At 44.8% G+C, this 23,828-nt stretch overlaps 1 protein-coding gene across 8 annotated transcripts in view; it reads right to left on the bottom strand.

The window, feature by feature from the left end:
• The window catches only part of LOC122552212 (dedicator of cytokinesis protein 7-like), a 176,945-nt gene that overhangs the window by 87,700 nt on the left and 65,417 nt on the right, over nt 1–23,828 (bottom strand). For all 8 annotated transcript variants that reach the window (XM_043694840.2, XM_043694839.2, XM_043694834.2 and 5 more), the window contains exons 7-14: nt 19,230–19,315; nt 12,894–12,960; nt 10,525–10,674; nt 10,273–10,353; nt 7,330–7,486; nt 6,033–6,157; nt 5,338–5,431; nt 2,818–2,980 (exon numbers count right to left, since the gene is read on the bottom strand). In XM_043694840.2, coding sequence (XP_043550775.2) covers nt 2,818–2,980; nt 5,338–5,431; nt 6,033–6,157; nt 7,330–7,486; nt 10,273–10,353; nt 10,525–10,674; nt 12,894–12,960; nt 19,230–19,315 — 923 coding nt within the window. The remainder of the gene's footprint in view (nt 1–2,817; nt 2,981–5,337; nt 5,432–6,032; nt 6,158–7,329; nt 7,487–10,272; nt 10,354–10,524; nt 10,675–12,893; nt 12,961–19,229; nt 19,316–23,828) is intronic.

Here is a 23,828-nt window from a genome sequence, read left to right as displayed (position 1 = left end):
TCTACTTTTTATCATTTACATAAATGATTTGGATACGAGCACAAGAGGTGCAGTTAGTAAGTGTGCAGATGACACCAAAATTGGAGGTGTAGTGGACAGCGAAGAGGGTTACCTCAGATTACAACAGGATCTGGACCAGATGGGCCAATGGGCTGAGAAGTGGCAGATGGAGTTTAATTCAGATAAATGTGAGGTGCTGCATTTTGGGAAAGCAAATCTTAGCAGGACTTAGACACTTAATGTTAGGGTCCTAGGGAGTGTTGCTGAACAAAGATACCTTGGAGTGCAGGTGCATAGCTCCTTGAGAGTGGAGTCACAGGTAGATAGGATAGTGAAGAAGGCGTTTGGTATACTTTCCTTTATTGGTCAGAGTATTGAGTATAGGAGTTGGGGGGTCATGTTGCGGCTGTACAGGACATTGGTTAGGCCACTGTTGGAATAGTGTGTGCAATTCTGGTCTCCTTCCTATCGGAAAGATGTTGTGAAACTTGAAAGGGTTCAGAAAAGATTTACAAGAATGTTGCCAGGGTTGGAGGATTTGAGCTACAGGGAGAGGCTGAACAGGCTGGGGCTGTTTTCCCTGGACCGTCGGAGGCTGAGGGGTGACCTTATAGAGGTTTACAAAATTATGTGGGGCTTGGATAGGATAAATAGACAAAGTCTTTTCCCTGGGATCGGGGAGTCCAGAACTAGAGGGTTTAGGATGAGAGGGGAAAGATATAAAAGAGACCTAAGGGGCAACTTTTTCACGCAGAGAGTAGTACGTGTATGGAATGAGCTGCCAGAGGATGTGGTGGAGACTGGTACAATTGCAACATTTAAGAGACATTTGGATGGGTATATGAATAGGAAGGGTTTGGAGGGATATGGGCCAGGTGCTGGCAGGTGGGACGAGATTGGGTTGCGATGTGGGACGAGATTGGGTTGCGATATCTGGTCGGCATGGACGGGTTGGACCGAAGGGTCCGTTTCCATGCTGTACATCTCTATGCTGTTGTCAGGTACGGAAGTAGTTGGCAATTTGTGCACAATAAGCTTTCAGAAAATGTCACGCAATACCGGGTTATCAGTTTCCATAATGTCAAATAAAGGATCGATGTTGACCTAGGACAGTGGCAAGAACTCTCTGCTCTTCTTTCAAAAAGCACCATAGGATTTTTCACATTCACCTTAACAAGCAGAAAGAGGGCCTTTGTGGAACCTCCTACCCAAAGGACTGAGGGAGCATTGTGCAGTCAGAGATATCATCTTCTGTTTGAAATGTTAAAAGCAGTCCCAGACTGCCCTCTTGAGGTAGTCATGAAAGATTCTATGAAATTATTCGGAGTAGCTCGCGTATCCCTGTGTTCTGTCCAATATATACCTCTCAAGCAACATTACTGACTCATTGCTGATGTTGGGACCTTGCTGAGTGCAAATTATCTGAATTTCCCAATTATAGAACAGCATCTACAATTCCAAACAAGGTCAGAGGTGGGGATGGTAGCTGAGAGTTGCACCATGCCCAGTCCCAACTGCAGTACTTAAATAATGAAGCAGTTAGTGTTGATACACAGCAAGACCTGGACATCATCCAGGCTTAGCTGATAAGTAACAAATAATATTCATGCCATACAAGTGCTGGTGTGAGTGTAACAATCTGCCTATGATGTTCCATATCAGTTTGAATGCTGCAGTGACCAGAAACTGAACTGGACTATCCATCTAAAAATTGTAGCTACAAGGGCAACTCAGAGGTTGGAAATTCCACAATAAGTCACTGATATTATGATAAAGCCTGTCCACAATCTACAAAGCACAAGCATGATGGAATATTTTGCACTTGCCTGGATCTGTGCAGGACCAGCAACACAAGTTCAACACCATTCAAGACAGTGCAATTTATACTGATCAGCATTCCATCTACCAAGCTAAAAAATTTATTTCACCTACCACTGTGGAATGCACAGTGGAATTGGGTACAGGAAGTTCTTCTATAACATGATGGCTGTGTTCTTGTGCACCTCCACATTATATAAAAATCACACTTAAAGTATTGACAATGTAATCACATTATAGCAAACAGACATTTTAAAAGTTTGCACTTTAGAAAGTATCCCCAATTTGTCAATCACATTACAGTGACTTCACATTAACGAAGCATGTATTATAGCACAATGACCTGTACCATATATAAGATGTGCAACTTGTAAAGTCTAGTTCAACAGCACTTTCTATAACCATGGCCTCTACCATCTAGAAGGTGAAAGGCACCAGATGTACGGGAATACTACCATCTGCAAAGTTCCCATCCAAACCACACATCATCCTGCAAGAGAAACTCATCGCCATTTGTTCACTATTGCAGAGCTCGTGGCAGCTGAGACATGAACTGCACCAGGTCAAGGTGCAGTTCACCACCACCAGGGAAACTGGGGCAAAGGCCAGTCTCGCCAACAACACCCATGTCACATGAATGAATGGGGAAAAAAAATACCCAAAGAGAATTTCTTTGCAGCCATTGAAGAGGAACAAGACTGAAAAAACGTTGTTTTTAAATATGAAACTTCTATACCCCCAGCACACCTTGATGCACTTCATAATCAATGACATACCTAGACGTAGGGTCACTGTTCAAATCTAAAGTGGTACTACAATCCACACATGCTCAGCAAACACCTGCAGACTTTTTGACATCCTGAGAATTTGAGAGGCAAGCACAACATCGAAGGAGTTCACCATCAGTGAATAATAAAGTATAGAGAAGATTCTTCTCCCATCCTGCCTTCCGCCTTGCATTGACACTGAGGTGGTGGTATGATTGAGATTGATTGTTACCTGTACGCCGTGTAGGGCACATAGACCTCTCTTGCTGGAAACTCCAGGATTTCTTTCGTTGGGCGGACTCGAGGATCTGGGTATGGTTTGACATGAAGCAACTCAGGGGAGAGGCAGTAGTGTGGACTTTCGGGAGCAGGAGATATATCAATCTTTAATTGAGCTATAAACATAGAAGACATGTTATTAAGATAAATAGGCAAATCAAAAGATACAAAGGAAACATGAAGTTATAGATTCTCCCGTTCTAAACCAATGCAGTCAATCTGATGTGGAACATCCACAGTGATGTTAGGGTGTTCCAGGATTCTGAACTCAGCAGCTGGGAAGGAATGGCCAATACAGTTCAAAGTTAGGGACAAGCATTGTTGCAGCTCTCCTCAACCAGGCAAGTGGACAGTTTTCCATCATTCTCCTGAATTGCATCCTGGCTGCTTTGGGAGTCAGAAGTTAGTTGTTCACTCCAAAATTCCCAGTACTGATGGACTAATACCACATCAAATACCTTAAACATTCACTCTTCACAGTCAATGCACCGTGGCTCCAGTGTGTATAATCTGCGAGATACGCTGCAGCATCTCACCAAAGTTCCTTCCAAATCTGAGCTCTCTGCCACTTAGAAGAACAAGGGTGGAGATACCTGTAAACACTGCCACTTGCAAGTTCCTCTCCAAGCTACAGACCATACTAACTTGGAACTAAAACACTGCTCTTTCACAGTAACTGAAACAAAATCTCACAACTCTCTTCCCAATGGCACGATAGGGTACATGCACCAAATGGAGTGCAGCAGTTAAAAAAAGATGGCTCACCACCATCTTTCTCTAGGATAGAATCCAGAACCAGGAAAGACATTTTGAAACAAGGGCATTCACTCTCGTCACCACTTGAATTTAGTTCTTTTGCCCAGAAATAGGCTAAGACTGACCAACAAGGTCAGAAATTGAATGATCCTGGCAGAACCCAAACTCAGTATCAGTGAGCAGGTTATTGCTGACTATGTACTACTTAATGGCATTGTCACTAACATCGTCCATCACTTTTTGATGAAGAGCCTATGCGCGAAACATCGATTCTCCTGATCCTCGAATGCTACCTGACTGGCTATGCTTTTCCAGCACCACACTTTTTGACTCTGATCTCCAGCATCTGCAGTCCTCACTTTCTCCTCCTCCACATCCCATCACTTTGCTGATAATTGAGATGACTGACAGGGCAGTAATTGGCTGGACTAAAACTGTTTTGCTTTATAGAACACCATATACCTAGCAAGTTCCCAAAGTGTCATGTCATAACGAAGATGATATGAAGATTGGTGGAGTTGTGGATAGTGAGGAGGGCTGTTGTTGGCTGCAAAGAGACTTAGATATGATGCAGAGCTGGGCTGAGGAGTGGCAGATGGAGTTCAACCCTGTCAAGTGTGAGGTTGTCCACTTTGGAAGGACAAATAAGAATGCGGAATACATGTTTAACGGTAGGGTTCTTAGTAAGATGGAGGAGCAGAGGGATCTTGGGGTCTATGTTCATAGATCTTTGAAAGTTGCCACAGGTGGATAGAGCTTGTAAGAAGGTCTATGGTGTATGAACGTTCATTAGCAGAGGGATTGAATTCAAGAGTCGTGAGGTGATGTTGCAGCTGTACAGGACCTTGGTTAGGCCACATTTGGAGTACTGTGTGCAGTTCTGGTCACCTCACTTTAGGAAAGATGTGGAAGCTTTGGAGAGGGTGCAGAGAAGATTTACCAGGATGTTGCCTGGAATGGAGAATAGGTCGTACGAGGATGAGAGTGCTAGGCCTTTTCTCATTAGAACGGCGAAGGATGAGGGGTGACTTGATAGAGGTTTATAAGATGATCAGAGGAATAGATAAAGTAGACAATCAGAAACTTTTTCCCCGGGTACAACAGAGTGTTACAAGGGGACATAAATTTAAGGTGAAGGGTGGAAGGTATAGGGGGGATGTCAGGGGTAGGTTCTTTACCCAGAGAGTGGTGGGGACATGGAATGTGCTACCTGTGGGAGTGGCAGAGTCAGAATCATTGGCAACCTTTAAGCGGCAATTGGATAGGTACATGGATGGGTGCTTAAGCTAGGACAAATGTTCGGCACAACATCTTGGGCCGAAGGGCCTGTTCTGTGCTGTATTATTCAATGTTCCATATAACTGTACTGATACAGTTTAGCTCAGGCATGGCTAGTTCTGAAGCATAAATTCTCAGAACTATTGCCAGAATGTCAATATCTCTGCTGAATCTGGTGCCTTCTGCCACTTCTTGACCTCACATGGAGTGAATCAAATTACCTGAGGACGAGCATTTGTCATGCTGGTGCTCAGGAAGAGAGGAGTACACATTTAACTTCGTATCAGTCAATGCCAGGTTGAGCAAGTTAAATAATAAGCATTTCCACAAAAGTAGCAAAGTGCTTTGGTTTGCTGCTTCCTCAAAAAGCAATTGCAATCACTTGTCTCATCCCAGCGCTCACCCTGCCACTTCTAAGCTTCAGAATTCAACAATTTACCGGTCACTGGTCGCAGCCTCCGCAGAACAGATGAGGGCCTTCTCATATCAGCCAGGAACTTGTACAAGTCTTCATCACTTAAACGATCCCCTTCCTGATGAAACAGAAAAGGACAGCAATCCAATATCAAACTCCCAACTTGAGAATGATTTTTAACATTTCATAAGGAGACAGTCTATAAAATCAAAGTGGAGTGCTGGAAAAGCACAGCAGGCCAGGCAGCATCCGAGGAGCAGGAGAATCTATGTTTCATCTGTGTGGTGAGAGAGAGAGAGAGAGACACACACACACTGTTTCAAGTCAAGTGTGACTCCTCTTCACAGGAGAGGGCGTGAGTTCTGATGAGAGATTATACCGGACTTGATATGGTGGCTGTTTCTTACTCCACAGATACTGCGAGAAGCTGTATCTCTCGAGCATTCTCTGTGTTTGTTTCCCAGGTTTTGTACCAAGCAAGACTGAAATCTCAAGCAATCTTCAAATCTCACATAGCCCAAGTATTCCTTGCAAGATGTTTCAACTCTAATAATGAAACCACCTGTGATCATTTGTAAGCAGGATTGTTCATTCAGAAAATAACTTATGAACTTCAGTCTTCAAGTGGGCAAATGATGGCTTTGCAGGTCCTCAAATTAATGACATTTGCTTGCCTTGGACCACTTCTTCTGAGTTTGACATTTCTTTTTATCATTTACCTGTTTGAAGAAGTTTGTGACAGTCAGGGTAGCTGGACGGAAGTTCGTATAATTGCAGGCATCTTCTCCAATACTCATCCGCTCCAATGTCCTTTTCTTCCGATCAGTCCACGTTCCCTTTCGCTCTTGTTAGGAAGCATAATAAAAAGAGCAGTCACTTCCCTTTGTTATAAGTCAAACATTGTACCAAACAGCACCTCCACTTCCATTTAAAACTAGTGTTTACAACAAAAAGTCTTGTCAATTGTGAAGTTTCAGCTTTTCATGTCGAGTTCTTTAATTATTCTATTGCCCTTTCCTCGAATGCTTTTCAAACGTTTATTCAATTCCATTTTTATTGTTACAGTCTCTGCTTTAATAAGAGCATGCAAAAGCCATTTTCCATTCTGTGAAAGATTCTGGGCCAGTCTAACATCAAAGTAATAAATTCACTCACTTGGATTTTCTAGTTGAATGAAGCTGTAAAATCAACTTGACAGAAGCATATGCTATGGTTACAAGGTTACAGTAGGTTTACTAATCCAGTACACGCCCAGTTACCTGACTTAGAACAACATTAATCAAGCAATGTTTGCAGATCATGGGAAATACTTAGGATCTTGAACAGAAATTGAACAGGTTCAGTGAAAAACTAAGGGGAAAGATTTAGGTACAGTCAGAGATTCTGCATCTTCAGATCTCTCCAGAGGCTTGCTCCTTCTCATTTCTAACATTTCTGAAAACACCATCAAAAACTTGCAGTCATCCAATCCTGGCTCCTTATGCATCCTTGACTTACATCACATCAGCACTAAGGTCTAAGCACCAGAATTCCCTTCTAAACTTCTCGCTCAACTCCTTTTAGATGCTCAAGATTGCTGATAATGGCTCTATCCATCATTGTGAAGCAGAATTTACCAAACTCTGGACACTTGCCCGCTGAATAGGGAATGTGAGTTGGGATCAGACTGGTCATGAAACAAGTTAATTTTAAGGATCTGAAATGTTTTTGCAATAATAATTCTGCCCAGTATGAGAGGAACTGTAGGTCCAGACTTGTTCCCTGTCTTAATATCTCCTAGTGTCAAATTTCTGATGTTCCTTTAAAGCTCATGGGACATTTTACAATATCAAAGGCACAATGTAAATGCAAACACAAACATCGTTTCTAGAAAGATAATATCAAAATGCATACTGATACCAATATCCACTTGTAAATATGAATCTGTCTTGCGTCTAACTAATCTCATTTAACAGACTCAACAATGTAAGGGATTAGCTTCAAAAGGGCAGAATGGAACCATATGCTGTTTCTCACCACTTTCCGAGTCTGAGGAATCACGCTCCAGGCTCCCTGCGCTGCTCACAATGTTCATGAGGTGGATTGCAGTCCAGGCAAAGGGCATTCGGAATTTCCCCAGCTTGTTACAGAACTGCTCTGCCTGATTCTTCAACTTCTCAACTTTCTCCTTGTGCTGGGCAGGTGACACAAACAATAAAAATGTTATGTTCAGTTATACTTGAGAAAAATGCATGAGTGTGAGAAAGAAAATGGCACAACAGGAAAGAGAGACAGACACACAGATTAAGACAAATAACAGAGAACTGAAAACTGGCAGAGATGTAGAAGACTAGCAAAGAACTGTATTCCATCATAGATATTTTTAAGAGGATAATATAACTTATGAAACAATGACAAGTTAGATGCTGCAACTATTATGTGGACAGCAAAATCCATGAATCAAGAATAAAATAAATGACTAAAGTGGCATTTAATGGTCTGAGTTGAGGGAGGAACGTTGGCCAGGTCACTGGGAGAACACTCTTATCTCTACATTCTGCCATGGGATGCTAAATGTGCAACCGAACTGCTGGTACAGACCAGTGATGAAGCAGCACTCCAATTAGGATTAGATGGTAGTGTCTTAAACTAATTATCTTCCCAATCAGAGATAAATGCTACAAACTGACATGCTAGAAGTAAAGTTTGAAAGTAAAAATACATACTGTAATTGTGTCTTATATCAATGTGAGCACTTAACAACCATTTACATGGTGACACTAAGAATGATGCACTCCCTGATGCGCTCAATGCTTTCTATGCTTGGTTCGAGCAGAATGCCAGTGGCGCGGTGTCACCTGCCTTGACAGCCCTGGATGCACATGTTCCCTCAGTCATTGCTGCAGATGTCAGATCAGTCTTCCTGGGAGTCAATGCAAGGAAAGCGACAGGCTCAAATGGTGGCCCTGCCCATGCTCTTAGACCCTGCTGGTGGAGGTATTCACTGACATCTTCAACCTTTCCCTCCTACAAGCTAAAGTCCCCAGATGCTTCAAGAAGACCACCTCCATCCCAGTACCGAAGAAAGCACATGCAACGTGCCTCAATGAGTACCCAGTGGATGTGGCCTCAATAGACATGACACGCTTCGAGAGACTGGTCACGGCCCTCATCAACTCTAGTCTCCCAGCCCTGCCTCGATCCCCTGCAATTTGCCTACCAACAAAACAAGTCCACAGCAGACACCATTTCTCTAGCCCTGCACTCATTCCTGGAAAACAAGACACCTACATCAGATTCCTAATCATCAACTACAGCTCTGCCTTCAGCACCTTTATCTCTACCAGACTGATCTCAAATCTGAGACTTGGGTCTCAGCTCCGCCTCTGCAACTGCATCCCCAGCTTCCTGATCCATAGACCGCAATCAGTGAAGATAGACAACTGCACCTCCTCCATCATAACATTCAATACCGGAGCCCCATAAATTGTGTTCTCAGCCCCCTACTGTACTTCGTGTATATGCACGACTGTGCAGCCAAGTTCCCACCGAATGCCATTCACAAATTTGCTGACAACACCACCATGGATATCAAACAACGATGTGTCAGAATATAAAAAGGAGATAGAGGGCTTGGTGATGTGGTACAATGATAACAACCTCTCTCTCAATGTTGGCAAAACTAAAGAACTGATCATTGACTTCAGAAAGAAAGGAGAACAAGCCCTATCTACATCAACGGAGTGGAGGTTGAGAGGGTTGTGAGTATCAAGTTCCAAGGAGTGATAATAACCAACGATTTGTCATGGACTTCCTAAGTGGATGTGACAGTCAAGAAGGCACAACAAAGCCTTTTCTTTCTCAGGCGACTAAGGACCCTCACCAACTTCTACAGATGCATCATTGAAAGCAGACTGTCTGGGTGCATAATGGCCTGGTACAGCAACTGCTTTGCCCAGGAACATAAGAAACTATAGAAGGATGTGTGTACAGCCTACACCATCACAGAAACTAATCTCCATCCACGGACTCCATTTATATTTCTCATTTTGTGGAAAGGCTGCCATCATCATCAAAGACTCATCCCATCCCGGTAAGCTCTTCTATAACCTCTTCCGTCAGGCAGAAGGTACAGAAGCTTGAACACATGCAACAACAGATTCAAGAACAGCTTCTTCCCTGTTGTCATTAGGCTGATGAATGGATTCTCTAACTTCAAATAATGTTAATCTTGTTAATGTTCTTCTTGCCTTGTCCTGAGCAGTGTAATCTCTATGTCTCACTCTGTCCAAGTTTATTTCACTCTACGATCTGTATGTCCTTGCTTACAATGATCTGCCTGTAATGCTCACAATAAAGCTTCTCACTGTGCTTATAGGTGCGTGTGACAATCAATTAATGATTTATATAATCATCATTCAGCAATAGAACATGGAATTATGCTGTGATTTGCTGAGGTTCCATTCTCATCTTCATGACTCAGCTAAAACATTATTTAGAAAATAAAAACATTGGAGGAGGATTTGACCATTCAGCCCTTCATTCCATTATTTGATATGATCATAGCTAATCCTCGACCTCAACTTCACGTTCTGTCACTGTCTCCATGCCCAGTTCCCTTAGTATTTAAAATCTACTCATCTCAAGGTTGAACATGCTCAAAGTTGAAACATCCACACCAATTCTGAAGATTCTCAAACCTCACTGAAGAAATCTGCCCTCAGATCATTTTGAAACGGCTGACCCCATGTCATGAAACTATGACACGTACTTTTGTAGTTCCCAGGCTAGGAAGACATGCTACCAGCATCTACTCTGTTAATTACCTTAAGAACTCACTGCATTTCAATTGGGTCCCCCTCTTACCCTCCATGTATACAAATATACGTGATACATGACAGTACTACAAGGCATTTTCCAGTGGCCAATAAAGTATTCTCTACAGTTTAAAATGATTAGGCGGACATGTGCTCTCCTTACCTTGGTCGAATCAGACTCCTTCATGACCATGTAGGGTTCAGCACACTCCCCAATGTCACCCTGCTGCAGAACCTTTTCAAGCTGCAATAGGGAAAAAGTTGAAAGTGAAAATTGTTATAGATTAAATACAACAAAAAAGATCAGCAACTTCAAAGGTGGTGGAAACTCAAAAGAATTTTAAATCTCCAGCTCCAAAGAGATTAACTTTATTAAAAAGTAAGTAAGTATTTCACAGGGAAGCTCCAAGTTTACCTTAATCACCAGGAATATATCAGGAGAAGGATATGTTATGGAGAAGATGGTGGACCTGGCCATCGTTGATATTGCAGCATGGGGAATGTGAGATCGGAGCAACCCCTTCATTTGGTCAGAATTCAAATCAAAATAGAAGTTTTCAGAAATCTACAACAAACAGCAGGAAAATAAAATTGTTAACCTCAAAGTTTGTGAGAAGATTTGTAGCTCGGGTGTTCATTGTTGTGGTTCTGTTTGCCATGCTGGGAATTTGTGTTGCAGATGTTTCGTCCCCTGTCTAGGTGACATCCTCAGTGCTTGGGAGCCTCCTGTGAAGCGCTTCTGTGATCTTTCCTCCGGCATTTTTAGAGGATTAAATCTGCCGCTTCCGGTTGTCAGTTCCAGCTGTCCGTTGCAGTGGTCGGTATATTGGGTCCAGGTCGATATGCTTATTGATTGAAGCTGTGGATGAGTGCCATGCCTCTAGGAATTCCTAGAGGCATGGCACTCATCCACAGCTTCAATCAATAAGCACATCGACCTGGACCCAATCTACCGACCACTGCAACGGACAGCTGGATCTGACAACCGAAAGCGGCAGATTCAATCCTCTAAAAATGCCGGAGGAAACATCACAGAAGCGCTTCACAGGAGGCTCCCAAGCACTGAGGATGTCACCTAGACAGGGGACGAAACGTCTGCAACACAAATTCCCAGCTCGGCGAACAGAACCACAACAAAATTGTTAACTTAATCAAAAGGTTTGACTAGCTTCACACAATGAGTTCGGTTGAAGTAAGGACTGCACTAGACAATAAGCTTTTTTGACAGAGACATAAGAACTCAAGAAATAGAATCAAGTGTAGAACATTCGGCCCCTCAAGTCTGTCCTGCCATTTAATAAAATCATGGCTGATCTGTCTCAATCCTCAACTTCTCTTTTGTGCCAGGAAAGCATAGCTGTCAATTCTCTGATACTTTAAAACTCTATCTACATCCTCTTTAAATACCTTCAGAGATCCCAGTCTCCACATTTCTCTAAGGTAGAGAATTCCAGACATTCACTGCTCTCTGGGAGAGGAAATTCCTTCACATTACATATAAAATGAGTGTCCACTTATTCTATAATTGTATCCCCGAGTTTGACATTCCACCATCATGAAAACATCTTTTCAACCTTTATGTCAAGCCCCCTCAGAATCTTGTACATTTCAATAAGATCACCCTTCATTCTTGTAAGTGCTAAAGAATAAGAGCCTAATCTGTTCAGTCATTCCTGTCAGAAAACATGCAACAGTGTGATAATGTACAAGACAAAATACAGACCACAATACCCTGACACACCCAACATAAAGGGCACGTATGTTATAAACTGATAAATACACTAGGTAAATCCTGTCAAAATTTGACTACAGCTGTCCTATTCCCAAAGTTAAATTCTCACAGCTAGGTGGATATTGTCAGCTGCTAGCACTGTCTTCCATTCCTGGCAAGCCCAATTAATTCACAACTCCCGACAAGGAGCAGCAGCAGCAGCCTGTCTTAAGGAATCAATTCAAAACATCCGAGAGTAAAGCTTCAAGGTGATACAAAAATACCATCCCAGAGCACCAGCAGGCCCATTCAGCACTTCGAGCCTATTTTGCCATTCAAGTAGATCACTGATAATCATCTATACCTCAACAACACTTACTTATGCAATTCCCCAGCCCTTGAAGCCATTAGTAACTATCAATTGCTGTCAGGAACAAACTCAATGACTGAGCCTCCACAGCCCTCTGGGGTAAGAGACTGTGTCCCCTAGTCATAGAAGTAAACAAAAAGAAAATGGAGCTTTGCTGATGATGGCTACAGAGAAGAGTGTGCTTAGCAGTGCTGCCTCAGAGCGCCAGGGACCCAGGTTTGATTGCAGCCTCAGGTGACTGTTTGTTTTGAACGTGTACATTCTCCACGTGTCTCCATGGGTTTTCTCCAGGTGCTTCCTCCCACAATCCAAAGTTGTACAGGTTACGTGGATTGGCCATGCTAAATTGGCCATACTGTCCAGTGATATGCAGACTAGCTGGGTTAACCATGGGAAATGCAGGGTTACAGGGATAGGGTAGGTCTTGGTAGATTGCTCTTTGGCGGGTCGGTAGGGACTTGATGGGCCAAATGGCCTGCTTCCACACCATAATAATTCTGTGATACATTAAAAAGTCAGATAATGATGGACAATTTCCCAGTCGGTGTAGAACTAGGAACACGGTTAAAATCCATTATCGGAAGTTAAATCCAAAATCAATGATCTTTGCTGAGAAAGCAGCGTTGTCTCCATCAGTTTGGTTTAGATTTCACACTGCGTGAATAAAAGTAAGTGACAGAAGCTACACATACAAGCCACTTACCTTCTTCTTTTCCTTTACATCATACAGGGCAAGAACCCCAAATATGGGCTCGATTTCAATTTCAAACCTTTGATGGAAGAGAAGAAAATAAGTCCATCACTCAGAGAGAGTTATGTTGCTACTGCATTTAAAGTCATTTGGATTAACAGAATAAATAATAAACTCCACAAATGATTGACAAGAAATTGAAACACTTCTTAACCTTTACAAATGGGAACAACCATATCTTTACAAAGGATCTAACACTCTGCCCAGGTGATTAAATAATTAAGTTCCGACAGGACTTGGGAAAGAAAGCTCTGGGATCAGCCCAAAAAGATACAAAACTGTTCTCACACCTGAAAGTTTAGGTTGTCTTAATCTAGATTCGAGAAAGCAAAATCTCAAACTTTTTTGTCTGAAGGAGCAGTCTAATGGCCAGAGCAGCTCGGCAGCGGAAAGCAAGTTATTGGCTTTTTTCTGTGACTGTGTTTGTGGCACATTACTGAATTTTAGAGGACACTAAATTTTCTTGTAACCTATTCTTTATCTTCAGAAATTGCTGGAGACATGTAGGACTTGCAGCATCTGTGGGGAGAAAACAGTTTTGTTTTGAATCCAGTGACTTTTTGTGATAAATGATTGGAAAAGTATTTTTTGTGCAGAAGGCAGACAGGGCAAGAGTGAGATCTGAAAGGATGGGCAGATGGGTGGGGGGGGAGGAGAAGAGATTACTGACAGTAAGGCAGGACAGGAGAGAAACTGAATAAGTGATAATGAGAGCTAACAAGAGGGGAGAATGGGTAGGCTGTGCTTAAGGTAGCCCGTGTAATGTGTTAATGGGACTAAAAGTAGGTGAGAATAGGCTGGTGTGCTGAAAGTAACACATCACGTCAAGACAAGTGCATAGGGTGAGTGAAAACACAGGAAGGACGTAATCAGGCTCTAAAGTTATTCAACTCAATGTTGAGTTCTAGATGTCGCAGTGCCCCAAGCCAAAGATGAGACGCTGCTCTTCGAGCATGTGCTGAAACTCGCTGGAGCAGTAATGTTGGTGTGGGAACACTGTTGTGCAATGACATAGCAGGCAACTGGAAGCACGAGGTTATTATTTTGGATAGAATGGAGGTATTCAACAAATATTCACCAGGTCTACATTTCATCTAGAGGCAGCCATGTTGTGAGTAGCATTTACAGTTGACTTGATTGAAAGAAGAGCAGGTTAACCACTGATTCACTAGGAAGGTATGGTTTGGGCTGTGGAGTGAGGAGGAGGTTAGATTAGATTACTTACAGTGTGGAAACAGGCCCTTCGGCCCAATAAGTCCACACCAATCCATCGAAGCGCAAACCACCCAGACCCATTCCCCTACATCTACCCCTTCACCTAACACAACGGGCAATTTAGCCTGGCCAATTCACCTAACCTGCACATTTTTTTTTTGGATTGTGGGAGGAAACCCACGCAGTCACAGGGGGAATGTGTAAACTCCACACAGAGAGTCACCTGAGGCAGGAATTGAACCCGGGTCTCTGGCACTGTGAGGCAGCAGTGCTAACCACTGTGCCACCGTGCCGCCCATAGTTCTTCTGTGATAGCATGGGGGTGTGGGGAGCTATTGAGAATGCAGGAAGATTGGACCAGAGTGTCCTGGAGGGAACGATCCCTACAGAATGCTAACAAGGCGGAGGAGGGGGTAATGTCCGAATTCTGGTGGCATTCCACTGGAGATGATGGAAATGGCTGCTTACAATCCTTCACGAGAATGCTGGGAGGGTGGTGAGGACCAGTCGGACAGTATCATTGTTGAGGAAGTAAAGAAAAGTGGGCAGGCAGAGTGCAGAAGATGGGTCAGACAGGGCCAAGGGCTTGTCAACCATGGTAGCAGAGTATCCTCAGTCAAGGATTGAGGCATCCTCTGCAGAAAGTGGCATCATGAGAACAGATGCGATGGAGACAGAGAAACTGCAAGAATGGACGGAGTCCCTACAGGATGCAGGGTATGAGGATGTATAGTTCAGATAACTGTGGGAGTCATTGGGTTTGCTGGCCAGCCTATTCCCCAGAAGTGGGAAGAAAGATGTTGAGGAAGTGAAGGGAGGATTCAGATAAATTTTCTGATTCCAAGCAAGAGTGGGAACCAGCATCCTGCGCTTACAGCTACTTTAACATACCACTGGTGTTCCCATATGAGTAGTTTGGTCTCAGGATTGCTGCAGTGCTCCAGGTAGCACAAGCTTGAAGAACAGTATCTCATCTGAGGAAGGTCACTGGACCCAAAACATTAACTCTGACTTCTCTCCACAGATGCTGCCAGATCTGCTGAGTTGGCAGACAGTGAGGACTGCAGATGCTGGAGACCAGAGTTGAAAAATGTGGCGCTGGAAAAACACAGCAGGCCAGGCAGCGTCCGAGGAACAGGAGAATCGACATTTCGGGCATAAGCCCTTCTTCAGGAATGAGGCTGGTGCGCCTAGCGGGCTGAGATAAAAGGTAGGGGGGAGGGGCGCTAGGAATACGATAGGTGGAAGGAGGTGAGGGTGAGGGTGATAGGATGGAGAGGGGGCGGGGGCGGAGAGATCGGGAAGAAGATTGCAGGTCAAGAGGGCGGTGCTGAATCCGGAGGTTGGGACTGAGATAAGGTGGGGGGAGGGGAAATGAGGAAGCTGGAGAAATCTACATTCATCCCGTGTGGTTGGAGGGTTTCTAGGCGGAAGATGAGGCGCTCTTCCTCCAGGCGTCGTGTCGTCAGGGTCTGGCGATGGGAGGAGGAGTTAAAGTGTTCAGCCACGGAGCGGTTGGGTTGGTTGGTGCGGGTGTTCCGCCGCCTTCGCCTCCGCACCTACCTCTTCAACCAGGACTCTCGCCCACCCTCTAACGACCCCTTCTCCCGCCTCCAACACACCCCATCCACCTGGACACCCCGTGCTGGCCTCTTACCCGCCCTGGATCTCTGCAACATTGACCGCCTCAACCTGTCCACCCCTCTCACCCACTCCAACCTCTCACCCTCAACGCGTAGCCCTCCACTCCAACCCCAACCTCACCATCAAACCGACAGACAAGGGAGGCGCAGTGGTAGTTTGGCGCACTGATCTTTACACCGCTGAAGCGAGATGCCAACTCGCGGACACCTCTTCCTACTGCCCCCTTGACCATGACCCCACCTCCCACCACCAAACCATCATCTCCCAGACCATCCATAACCTCATCACCTCAGGGATCGCCCATCCACCGCCTCCAACCTCATAGTCCCACAAACCTGCACCGCCCGTTTCTACCTCCTGCCCAAAATCCACAAACCCAACTGCCCCGGCCGACCCATTGTCTCAGCCTGTTCCTGCCCCACCCAACTCATCTCTGCATACCTCGACACTGTCCTGTCCCCCTTAGTCCAAGAACTCCCCACCTACGTCCGGGACACCACCCACGGCCTCCACCTCCTCCATGATTTTCGCTTCCCCGGCCCCCAACGCCTTACCTTCACGATGGACATCCAGTCCCTATACACTTCCATCCCCCATCACGAAGGCCTCCAAGCCCTCCGCTTCTTTCTCTCCCGCCGACCCAACCAGTAACCCTTCCACTGACACCCTCCTTCGACTGACTGAACTGGTCCTCACTCTTAACAACTTCTCCTTCCAATCCTCCCACTTCCTCCAAACTAAAGGAACAGCCATGGGCATCCGCATGGGCCCCAGCTATGCCTGCCTCTTCGTAGGATATGTGGAACAGTCCATCTTCCGCAGCTACACTGGCACCACCCCCCACCTTTTCCTCCGCTACATCGATTATTATATTGGCGCTACCTCGTGCTCCCACGAGGAGGTTGAACAGTTCATCCACTTTACTAACACCTTCCACTCTGACATCAAATTAACCTGGACCCTCTCAGTCTCCTCCCTCCCCTTCCTAGACCTCACCATTTCTATCTTGGGCGATCGACTCAACACAGACATTTACTACAAACCGACCAACTCCCACAGCTACCTAGATTACACCTCCTCCCACCCTGCCCCCTGTAAAAACGTCATCCCATATTCCCAATTCCTTCGCTTCCGCCGCATCTGCTCCCAAGAGAACCAATTCCACTACCGAACTACCCAAATGGCCTTCTTCTTCAAAGACCACAATTTCCCCTCCGACGTGGTTGACGATGCTCTCCACCACATCTCCTCCACTTCCCGCACCTCCGCCTTTGAACCCCGCCCCTCCAATCGCCACCAGGACAGAACCCCACTGGTCCTCACCTTCCACCCCACCAACCTCCAGATACATCGCATCATCCTCCGTCATTTCAGCTACCTCCAAACAGACCCCACCACCAGGGATATATTTCCCTCCCCAGCCCTATCAACGTTCCGCAGAGACCACTCCCTCTGCGACTCCCTCGTCAGGTCCACATCCCCCACCAACCCAACCTCCACTCCCGGCACCTTCCCCTGCAACCGCAAGAAGTGCAAAACTTGCGCCCACACCTCCCCCCTCACCTCCCTCCAAGGCCCCAATGGATCCTTCCATATCCGTCGCAAATTCACCTGCACCTCCACACACATCATTTACTGTATCCGCTGCACCCAATGTGGTCTCCTCTACATTGGGGAGACAGGCCGCCTTCTTGCGAACGTTTCAGTGAACACCTCTGGGATACCCGCACCAACCAACCCAACCGCCCTGTGGCTGAACACTAACTCCCCCTCCCACTCTGCCAAGGACATGCAGGTCCTTGGCCTCCTCCATTGCCAGACCCTGACGACACGACGCCTGGAGGAAGAGCACCTCATCTTCCGCCTAGGAATCCTCCAACCACACGGGATGAATGTAGATTTCTCATTTCCCCTCCCCCACCTTATCTCAGTCCCAACTCCCGGATTCAGCACCGCCCTCTTGACCTACAATCTTCTCCCCGATCTCTCCGCCCCCATCCCCTCTCCGGCCTATCACCCTCACCTCCTTCCACCTATCGCATTCCCAGCACCCCTCCCCCAAATTCCCTCCCCCCTACCTTTTATCTCAGCCCGCTTGGCACACCAGCCTCATTCCTGAAGAAGGGCTTATGCCAGAAATGTCGATTCTCCTGCTCCTCAGATGCTGCCTGGCCTGCTGCGTTTTTCCAGCACATTTTTCAGGTCTGCTGAGTTGCTCCAGCAAAGATTGTTCATCAATCTTTTGCTTGGGGATCCTGTAACCTTGCAGACTCAACACTGAACTCAAAAACTTTAGAGCCTGATTAACTTGTTCCATGTTTTTACTCACCCCCGCACCCTGCTCCTGTTGTGATATGGGCAGTTTTCAGCACAGCCAACAAATTTTCACCTATGCTTAGATCTACTACCACATTACATGGATTGCTTTCAGAACAGCCTATATGTTCGCTCTTATTCAGCTCTCACTATCAATTATTCAGCTTCTTTTCAATCCTGGCTTAATATCAACAATCCCTGTCTGCCTACCGATTTAAAACCTTTCTTTCCGGGCTCACCTCTCTTCCTCCTACTCACCCCCACTCATCACCAATCTTCAGCATAAATACCACATTCCTTTGCTGTTATGAAGAAGAGTCACTGACTTGAAACTCTGTTTTCTACCCAAAGATACTGCCAGACCTGCAGAGATTCTCCAGCAATGTCTGTGCTTGTTTCAGATCTCCAGCATCCTCAGTTCTTTGAATTATTTTATTGAATAATGCCAACATTAGTGATAAAAAGTGGAAACTAATCCAAATACTGACACAACACAACATTCATGAAAAGAAATCAATGGGCTTACTTGCGACTGAGCTAGAGTAGATACTCAGAGGAAAGAGGAATAACTGTAAAAATTCTCAACTTACATGGCTTGACTTGTTCAAAAGCAATTCAGTACAAAAGAATAGGCGAAGAGCCTCATTCTATTCACTACGCAGAAAGTTCTGAAGTTCAAATGTGACCACTGGCAAAAGGCAGGGTTGATTGCTCCCTCAATGACCCAAACCGAAAAAAAACCCATTAACCTGCAGTGCGCTGAGTTCACATCCAAACAACTGCTGAATATGGTATGTTCAGTCGTGCAAATGAAGGAGGCAACTTATATAGTCTATTTGGTTAACATTATAACATAATTGGGAAAGTTAAAAAAAAATTGAGCAGTCTGAAGAATTGTCTGATTGAATCCTGGGTGAATTATCACAACAACATCCTGACTTTTGAGTCAGATTTCTGATACATTGAAATGTTTACACTGCTTATTAAACAACACCCAAGCCCACCTGCAATATCACATTCCACAGGTTAATGTGTACATATTCCCATTTTGTGTCCTACACACTGTGGGAGAATGTGACAATTACTTCTAAGCTGTAAAGAGGCTCTACTTACTTCAATGACAGGCATTTTACAAGAATTCTTTGTCCAAAATGTTCTTTTGGGACTTCAGGAATGGTGCATCGTTCAATCGCTTCATCCTGCGAGTGGAAAAATACAATTAATGTGTCTTGGCAGAAACACCTGTGGAAAACATGCCCACATCTATTACCTGTTGCTAAGTGCAAATTCTATTTGGATACTAAGGCCAGCACTATCGCATAATTATGCATTCAGCAACCTTTGACAACCAGAAGGACTTGATGTAATTGTTGACAAGCTTTTAATCATCAATGCTTAGATCAATTTCAAGAGAGCTGAGTTCTAGGCTCAACAAATCCAATGAGCAAAATGGCAAGTGCAGATCACAAAATGGACAGTTACACTAATCAGCAGAATGGCAGCTGTAAGTTTAAGTATCTATCCATTACATAGGGCTTGTATTGTGCAGATAGTAAGAGGGTTGGTTAGCTCAATCAGCTGGACAACTAGCTTGCAATGCAAAGTGACACCAAAAGCACAGGTTCAATTCCTGTGCCAACCAAGTTTCCCAGCTTCTTGACCTCGTCCCCTGCCCAAGGAGACCCTCAGTTTAAACCACCATGGGTCATTTCTCTTGAACAGCAGCCCCTGCTATCCTCTGGGTCTACGGCAACCGTACCTTTTATGTTTATTGCGCCAAATCATCGTCCAACAGCAAAATTTACATACACAGAAATAACAAAATCTCTCAGCCAAGTTGTTATATATCTACTGGATTGAGACCATCCAGAAGATGTACTAGTCTTCAACAGACTTATGAGTGCTTTGGCAAAGACTCCAGTCAACATGCCAGCTTCTAAATATGCCAGATGTCAACGACAAGATTCCATCAGAGGGTACACATCACCATGTCACTTTCTGCAATTGTTTCTTAAATGAAATCACAGTTTTCTGCATTGTGGTTTGTAGTTATTTTGAAAGCACCAAGCATGGAGAAATATGGCTTCACTCGAACTAACAGGAACTTAGGGAAGAAGGTTCGAGTTCAGGTTTTAGCAGCTCCACTTGTGGCCCAGCAAAAAATACCCATCAAAATATCTGGTTTTTCTGTGGTAGTACAGTCACTGTAACAAGACCATAAGACATAGGAGTGGACGTAAGGCCATTCGGCCCATTGAGTCCACTCCGCCATTCAATCATGGCTGATGCGCATTTCAGCTCCACTTACCAGCGTTCTCCCCGTAGCCCTTAATTCCTCTAGACAACAAGAATCTATCAATCTCGGCCTTGAAGACATTTAGCGTCCCGGTTTCCACTGCACTCCGTGGCAATGAATTCCACAGGCCCACCACTCTCTGGCTGAAGAAATGTCTCCGCATTTCTGTTCTGAAATGACCCCCTCTAATTCTAAGGCTGTGTCCACGGGTCCTAGTCTCCTCGTCTAACGGAAACAATTTCCGAGCATCCACCTTTTCCAAGCCATGTATTATTTTGTACGTCTCTATTAAGTCTCCTCTTAATCTTCTAAACTCCAACGAATACAATCCCAGTATCCTCAGCCGTTCCTCATATGTTAGACCTGTCATTCCAGGGATCATCCGTGTGAATCTCCGCTGGACACGTTCCAGTGCCAGTATGTCCTTCCTGAGGTGTGGGGACCAAACATCCTGAAATGATAGTTAGAAGGTTCCTTTGCCAAGTTTCAAGATATTTTTAATCAGACTAACTTCATTGTTGGAGCCCCTTCACTCCTTGCATGTGGGAGATTTCACAAATGGTCTTCAAATACACAGAAAAAAACTATTTCGTCCACAAGATGGTGCCAAAACACCCAGTATTAGACAGCAATTGAGGAACTTGGGATTATAAATACTTTGAAAATGGGATTCAGGGCAAATATACCCTGGTCAACGTTTCTGTAAAGGTGATGTTGTATAATGTATGATACCAAGTATCAGATGGCAACAAAACAAAACAAAACTCAAAGTTCTGCAAAGCAGTTTAAGAAGTGGTACTTTTGATGGTTTCAGTTTCCTTCATCATTCCTGATTTTACAACTAGGCCATACCCTGGGTGAGAGATTCATGACTCTACTCCATGTAAACTAACTACCAGAGTCTTGTTCCTCCTCCTGCTGCTCCAGTTAAGTTGCACCTCACCAGCAATCTGCACTTTCCCACGCCTTGGCTGAAATCAGGTTTGAGGCCTGGCTTGGAATGAAACCTAAGCTCTTCTCCAATCCTTAGAAGAGGGATAGGATCTTTCTCGTGAAACTGGGGGAGAATAGCAATGAATTTTGAAGGATATTCACATTACAACAGGGCTTCAGATGGAGTAGTGTGGTCTGATGTAGTACAAGTGCATTAAAATAAATTAACAGGAGATTACCTACTTGCAAGTGGGACTTGATGGTAGCAAAAATCTCTGATGGTTCAGTGGGCAAGTATATAGACCAGTGTGAAAGTCAGCCATGTTGGCCAGGAAGATTTTAATAACAACCTGCTTTTGTGCAAATCTTTTTTACTCTTTAATATCCAGATGAGCTGTGACATACAATAAGTGTGTTTTTCTCCCTCATCACCAAATCTCCTGGGCTATTTTTTCATTTATTAAGCACAAATACATCACCCATGTTTCCACTTGAATACATTACCCATGTTTCCACTTGAATACATTTAGAATTAGAAATGGAATCTCTACAGTGTGGAAACAGGCCATTTGGCCCAACAAGTCCACACTGACACATTCCCCTGCACCTATTATTCAACATTTACCCTGACTAATGCACCTAGCCTACAGAGCCCTGAACACAATGGGCAATTTAGCATGGCCAATTCACCCTAACCTGCACATATTTGGATTGGAAGACCCAGAGAAAACCCACGCAGACATGGGGAGAATGTGCAAAGTCCTCACAGACAGTCGCCTGAGACTGGAATCGATCCCAGGTCCCTGCCGCTGTGAGGCAGCAGTGCTAACCACTGAGCCACCATGCCGTCCCAAGTGAGAACAGCAATTGCTCCGTCCCTGGATGGTCTCGAACCACCAACCTTTGGGTTAACAGCCGCACATGCTGACCAATTGCGCCACAGAGACTGGCAAAGAGACCATGAAAAGCCCAGCAAGGGCAATGCAAATCACTGTTAGTGGTGGTGGTGACAATAATGCAGTTGGAGCTTTTGCTTAGGTTGATGCTACTTTGTTAAGCACTTCAGCTCCCAATCACTAACTGATTCCCAGATGTAAGTCAATGCTAGCCATGCGCTCCACTATGATGTCCTTTTGGCTCAAACCAAGTGCAAGTTCCAAGTAGCAAGTAATCAGAGGATTTTAAGATCGTTGGATTGTGATTGTAGATTGAAAGATCACCAGTGCAGCTGTGATTGGTCGATCTTTCTGCTGGCTTTATCGTAAGACCAATTCAGTGTCCAGCCAATGGGAGCTATGACTACCACAAGTGCCAAGTCCCAGTCCACAGTAGTGGGGAATCCTCAGTCGAGGAAAAAGGTGTACATTTCTGAAGCATCCCCTGCGGAAACTGGCATCACGGGAACAGATGCCATGGACACGGACGAACTGGGAGAATGGAATATAGTCTTTACTGGAAGCAAGTTGCGAGGGTATATTGTCATGGCAATTAGGGGAGTAATTAGAGTTTGTTGGTGGCCAACCTATTCCCAGAAATGGAAACAGAGATGTCAAGGAAGGGAAAGCAGGAGTCAGAGATGGACTGGATGAAGGAGAAAGTGTGTGTGTGTGTGCGCGCGCACGCGCGCAAAAGAGAGAGAGAGAGATAGCAATAAACTCTTCCAATTCTGGATGAGAGAGGGAAGCAGCACCAATGATATCATCAATATATCAGAGAAAGAGTTGTGGGTGACAGCAACAACAGAACTAGAACAAGGAACATTTCATGAAAACAGTTAGTGTCTGGCCATCCTTCAGCAGCTCCCACTGCTACAGTCCATGTCCCAGGCTGTCATTCTGGCCGGAGACTTCAACTGCATCACTGATGCAGATGTATGTGCCAGAGGGGCAGGCAACAAATTAGACGTTATGTCCACATTCCTGATGGAAACAATTAAAGTCACCAAGCTGCATGATGTCTTCATCACCCCAGCAGATGGAGTGCAGCAAAGACAGACCTGGTCACAGCCAGACGGGTCTATCTGCTCAAGGATAGAAGTCCTGTTTATTTCCCGAGCATTTTCAGTCAGGTCCACTGACATCAAACCGGTGTTCTTCTCCAAGTACTGCATCGCATGGGCTGTCACATACAGAATGACCAGCAGGCTGGCAAGGGAACGTGGAAGCTGAACGTGAAATTGTTGACCCCAGAACACACTGGAGGAGCTCAAAAGGGAATAAAGGTTGAAGAACTGTGAAACCTTTCTTAGAGTCTCCAGCGGATTGGCGAGAAACAATCAAGGGGAACATAAAGAGGTTTTTCATCCTCAAAAAGGTGTTCAGAAGGTGAGAGAAATCAGTAAAATAGTCAAACCTCCAGAAAAGCATGCAGAACCTACTCCTTCTGCATAGAATGGTGCTTGATGTCAAAGACGATTTTCAGAAGCTGAAGAACCAGAAGCCTTGCTCTTTGCCTTGGAGGCCTCTGAGATGATCTTCCAATCT

This window comes from Chiloscyllium plagiosum, unplaced genomic scaffold (assembly GCF_037043375.1).
Source record: "Chiloscyllium plagiosum isolate Xiang-an unplaced genomic scaffold, Cpla_swu_hap1 HiC_scaffold_45, whole genome shotgun sequence".
Taxonomy (NCBI): domain Eukaryota; kingdom Metazoa; phylum Chordata; class Chondrichthyes; order Orectolobiformes; family Hemiscylliidae; genus Chiloscyllium; species Chiloscyllium plagiosum.
The sequence above is the reverse complement of the archived record's forward strand: the minus strand, read 5'-3'. Positions and strand labels throughout refer to the sequence as shown.